The sequence below is a fragment of the Micromesistius poutassou genome (genome assembly GCF_964030765.1).
Source record: "Micromesistius poutassou genome assembly, chromosome: 22".
In the NCBI taxonomy this organism is placed as follows: Eukaryota; Metazoa; Chordata; class Actinopteri; order Gadiformes; family Gadidae; genus Micromesistius; species Micromesistius poutassou.
The window spans coordinates 1,004,853-1,009,852 of NC_140292.1; the positions used below are offsets into that span (position 1 = coordinate 1,004,853).

The 5,000-nt window shown below is 53.0% G+C and overlaps 1 protein-coding gene across 1 annotated transcript in view; it reads left to right on the forward strand.

Annotated features, from left to right (window-relative positions):
- ntn4 (netrin 4) overlaps nucleotides 1-4,625 on the forward strand; it is a 17,705-nt gene extending 13,080 nt beyond the window's left edge. The window contains 5 exon segments of the mRNA XM_084486197.1: nucleotides 2,205-2,418; nucleotides 2,862-2,950; nucleotides 3,313-3,381; nucleotides 3,749-3,922; nucleotides 4,454-4,625. Coding sequence (XP_084342323.1) covers nucleotides 2,205-2,418; nucleotides 2,862-2,950; nucleotides 3,313-3,381; nucleotides 3,749-3,922; nucleotides 4,454-4,593 — 686 coding nt within the window. The 3' untranslated portion in view covers nucleotides 4,594-4,625.
- Nucleotides 4,626-5,000: the final 375 nt, after the last annotated feature.

The window sequence follows — 5,000 nt, forward strand, 5'->3', positions numbered from 1 at the left end:
TGGGGGGGGGGTCGTGATGCTGAGACACAGAAGGCCAGATAACACTTTCCGCGACCTGCACACACCTGTGCAAAGATCCGCCGAGACCCACGTGGCTCCTCGGAGACCCCTAAGCCGGTCCCGGACCCCTAAGACCCCCCCCCCCCCCCCCCCCAGAGCGAAGCGTCAAAGCCCCCTGCCCGTAACATTTACAGCAGACACAGCGGCTTACAATCAGTACATTAGTCAGAAGAAAGAGAAACAACAATATATCTCTGTGGGTACAGTGAGGATGTCCATAGAACCAAGTGCCGAGTACTAACAACCACTAGGTTAACCCGTTCCCCGCATACAACACAGACACCTCGGATACGACGCTACACACCCGTACTATAACGAAGTACGACAAACAATAAGTGCGTACATTAAGTGCCAGGACGTACACCATACAATCAATAAGTAGGAGGGGGTGGGACGGGGGTGGCCATGCAGAGTCCACAGGTGAACTCTGAACAGGTGAGTCTCGGGTCTTCTGCGGAGGCTGGTGAGCCACTCTGCGGTCGTGCGCGTCAGCGGGGAGCTCGTTTCCAACCGCCAGAACAGACGGAGAGCCCTTTTAGCGTCACGCCGTCCCTGACGGTCGGAGTGGAGGGGTGGGAACGGGGGAACGGCGTGATTTGGGTTAGTTTTGCGACAGTCAGACGCGAGAATACAAAATGATAGCGCCGGGGAGGGGAAATGAAAACAGTGTTTTCAGCTGGTTGCGGCGTGCTAACCGCTTTGAGTAGTGTGTTTATCAGCCCCTTTTCTTCCTGTTGGAATCATTTACTTCCTGGAGGGGGGGGGCAGGCTGAGACACTTACACAACTGTGTCTCTTACCCCCCCCCCCCCATTCTTTTCTTTGGTTTTGTCATCGTTGTTTTGCCACTCAAATGTGTGTGTGTGTGTGTGTGTGGGTGTGTGTGTGTGTGTGTATGTGTGCATTGGGAGAGTGGTGTGTGTGTGTGTGTGTGTGTGTGTGTGTGTGTGTGTTTTTGTGTGGGAGCACACTTATGTGTGTGTATGTGTGTGTCTTTGAGAGTGAGTGTGTGTCAGTGTGTGTGTGTGAGAGAGAGCCCACTTTTGTGTAAGCGAGAGAGAGAGAGAGTGTGTGGGAGAGAGAGAGTGAGGGAGAGAGAGATTTATGAGGTCCGTTGACTGAGAATGACTCTCACCCCCTGCCAGGCTAGGCTACTCCTTGGTATTCACACACTGTAAAGAATGCATTGACTCTGTTAATGTGTGTGTGTGTGTGTGTGTGTGTGTGCTGCGGTGTATTCATATCGTGTGCGCTACGGTGTGTGTCTCTTAAGGTGTCAGCTGATTAATGATAATAAAAGACAGAGAGTCTATTGTTGTTGGTTTGCCGTCTGTCAGCGAATGTGTTTACGTGCACACAAGCGAGTGTGCGTGCGCGTGTGTGTGTGTGTGTGTGTGTGCCAACCAAACTTTGACCGCCTCTGCCTCAAGAGTTCCTGCAGGCGGACAACACTGTAATCGGATGGACCTCATGTTATCAGCGGTCACATGATGTCAATTAAACATTGATGACCACGATATGATATAACTACCCATGAGATTAAAGGCCCATTCGTAGGCACGGCCACCACAGACAGCCTGACAGACAGCCTGACAGAAAGCATGACAAACAGCGACCATACATGGAGAAAACTCCACCGCGGTCCCCGCCAACAAAAACTTTACAAAAACACTGACCTGGTTATTTTCTGTCCGGCATCCGCAGCCTGGGAACCGGACGGATCTGCAAGCTAGTGTTGTATTTGCTCTGGCATATGCATCCAGCCCCCCCCACCCCCCAGCCCCCCACCCCCCACACCTGTCACTCAGACCAGGTCGGACGCATCACGACCGGGCTGGGGGTGTGAAACGATGACTGTATGTACAGAGGAGCGTTTGTTTTTTCCGTAAACAACCAAGATGGCTGCTGCTGCTGCTGCTGCTGTGTCACACATTCGGCGGCTCTGATTGGTCGGAGGTGGAAATGCGAATCGGAAATCCAAATGAACTGAGAGGTTCCAGACTGATACACATTTGCGATATGGTCTGGGGACTCAAATCAAACATATTTTCATTCTTGTTCTCTTGGCCGTTTTTTTAAACAAACGCCTCAAATAACAGCTCTTGACTCGTACCTACAGCCCGCTCCGTTCCTCTCTCCCCATAGCGTGCGGCTGCCACCCAATGGGCTCGCTGCCCTTCGCCTCGGCCGGCGACGCCCCCTGCGACCCGGCCAACGGCAACTGCATCTGCAAGCCGGGGGTGGGCGGGGCCCAGTGCGACAGGTGCATGGTGGGATACTGGGGCTTCCACGCGTACGGCTGCCGGCCCTGCGACTGCTCCGGGGACTGTGACCCCTTCACCGGAGACTGCATGCTGAGGTGACCCGCACACACACACACACACACGCACACGCACGCATGCACGCATGCACGCACTCACTCACTCACTCACATAAACACTCAGACACACACATAAACACACACAGACACACACTCTCGCTCCTTAGACTCTTGGACAGACACATACCAAGGCACACATTTTTTAAACACTTTGTTTGTCCCCCACACACACAAACACACACACACACACACCCACAAGGCAGTAAACATGAGGGCGTGGTGAAAGTGGAGCCTTGATTATTCACGGATTCGTGAACAGTGAGTTTGGTCGCAAACTGAACGCGAGACTTTTTTTTTTAAAGATTCCGTCGTGCCACATCCTAGCGGCGGCTGTTGTGCGTCACCTGTTGTGTTGCTGTGGCGTTGTCCATGTTGTGGCGTGTGTTAACGGAGTGCTGTGTTGTGTGTTTACCCCCCCCCAGCTCTGACCTGTACAACCTGGAGGGAAACTCCAGCGAACACGGTCGCATCTTCAGGACGGAGGAGCTGTTCTCCGCCCTGCACTACTCAGGTGTGTGTGTGTGTGTGTGTGTGTGTGTGTGTGTGTGTGTATGCGCGTGCATGTGTGTGTGCTTTACAGCCCGCTGAGTGTCTGTGTTAATGTTTAAGTCCAGTCAGACCATATAAGGACATAGAACAAAGGTGTGTGTGTGTGTGTGCGTGTGCGTGTGCGTGTGTGTGTGTGTGTACATCACATTTTTGTTCCCACCCCCCAGCAAGATGAATATTGGCTGAGGTTGTCAAATTCTTCAGTTACGTGCACGCACGCATGCACACACACACACACACACACACACAGAAACACACACACACAAACACACACATCGGTTATCTCCCGACTTCTAAATGGTGGTGTTGAATTCCCCCCCGCAGAGAAGTGTGAGTGCAAAGAGCAGACGCTGACCAATCACAAGCTCTTCTGCGCCATGAACTACGCATACGGTGAGAAACAGCCTCGACGCGAGCACTGCTGACACAGACATCAGTTAGCCATAGTAGAAGCACTATGGAAATATGCAAAGAATTCTGATGTATTTAACTTTATGGAAAATCATGTTGGATGTTAAACACCTAAGCTCGCTGGCCAAGCCAGGAATTTATAGATGTTGACCTTTGATATTGTTTTTGTGTTTGGCTTTTCTATCACGCACGCACGCACGCTCGCACACACACACGCACGCACGCACGCACGCACGCACGCACGCTCGCACACACACACACACACACACTTGTGGTACTATTGATAGAGCCCTATTCACTCAGACATTAAAGGGTGTGAACGGTTTCCTTCTTTGTGCTCGGCCCTCAGTGCTGAAGGTGAAGGTTCTGTCCGCCCACGACAAGGGCTCCCACGCCGAGGTGGAGGTCAAAGTTCAGAAGGTCCTGCGGCAGAGCACCCGGGCGCAGCTGGAGAGCGGGCGGGTCACCCTCTACCCCGAGTCCTGGACGGCCCGGGGCTGCACCTGCCCCATCCTCAACCCAGGTACGGTACGGTGGGGGGTCTGGGTTCAAGTCCCACACTCACTCACACCATGACCTGTAGGACGAGCTCACCTGTAGCCTCATCTACACGGCGGTCCCAACCCCCTGGTTGGCACTCATGACAAACACGTTTTGTTTCCAAAAAATAACTTCACTTTACGCCATCCCTTTAGATCAAAGTGTACTCAGTGACTAAAATAGTAGATACCTCATGGATTAAAGTGTCTGCTTAATGACTAAATAATAAACGACTAAACGGGAAATGAATGTATCGTAAATAACCGAGGGGTAAATTACTAAACATTAAATACCTGTGTTAGTTACCTGTGGTAAATGACTAGTGAATGACTAGAATAGTGAATGATTTCATAGTATAGGAGTGAATAGTCAATTATAAACAGTGAATGAATAAATAGTAATTAGACTGAAGGGTAACTCCAACCCCCTCCCACCCCCCCCCCCACCCCCCCGCCCGGCCCCCCTCCTCCCCGCCCGGCCCCCCTCCTCCCCGCCCGGCCCCCCTCCTCCCCAGGCGCCGAGTACCTGGTGGCGGGCCACTCGGACCGGAAGCGGGGCCGTCTGCTGGTGAACATGAAGAGCCTGGTGGTCCCCTGGAGGGCCAGCCTGGGCCGCAAGCTCCTCCCCCTGCTCCGCAAGGACTGCAACTGGTAGACGCTGCCGTTGCCACGGAAACAGACGGAGACAGAGGCGGGACGGAGAGACGGACGAAGCGAAACAAGAAGGAGCACAGCGCAGCACACAACTTTGAACGATGACAGAGGAGATCGAGACAGCGGTGTTGTTACTTTGGGGAGGGGGGGGGGGGGGGGGGGGGGGGCGGCGGGGGGTTATCGAATTCTTCTTCTTCTTCTTCTTCTCTGGAAAAAGACTGGCTGATTGGTCAGACTGTGGAGACTGTTTAAGACCCGCCTCCCCCCCGGGGGGCTCTGCCGTCGTCCAATGACGAAGCGCGGTACAGACGCACAGAGCCAATCGCGGCGCAAGGAACCTTTGTGAAAGGATTTTGGTTTCATATGCGTGTCGAGTTATCTTTTTTTTTTATGCAGTATGTATATATA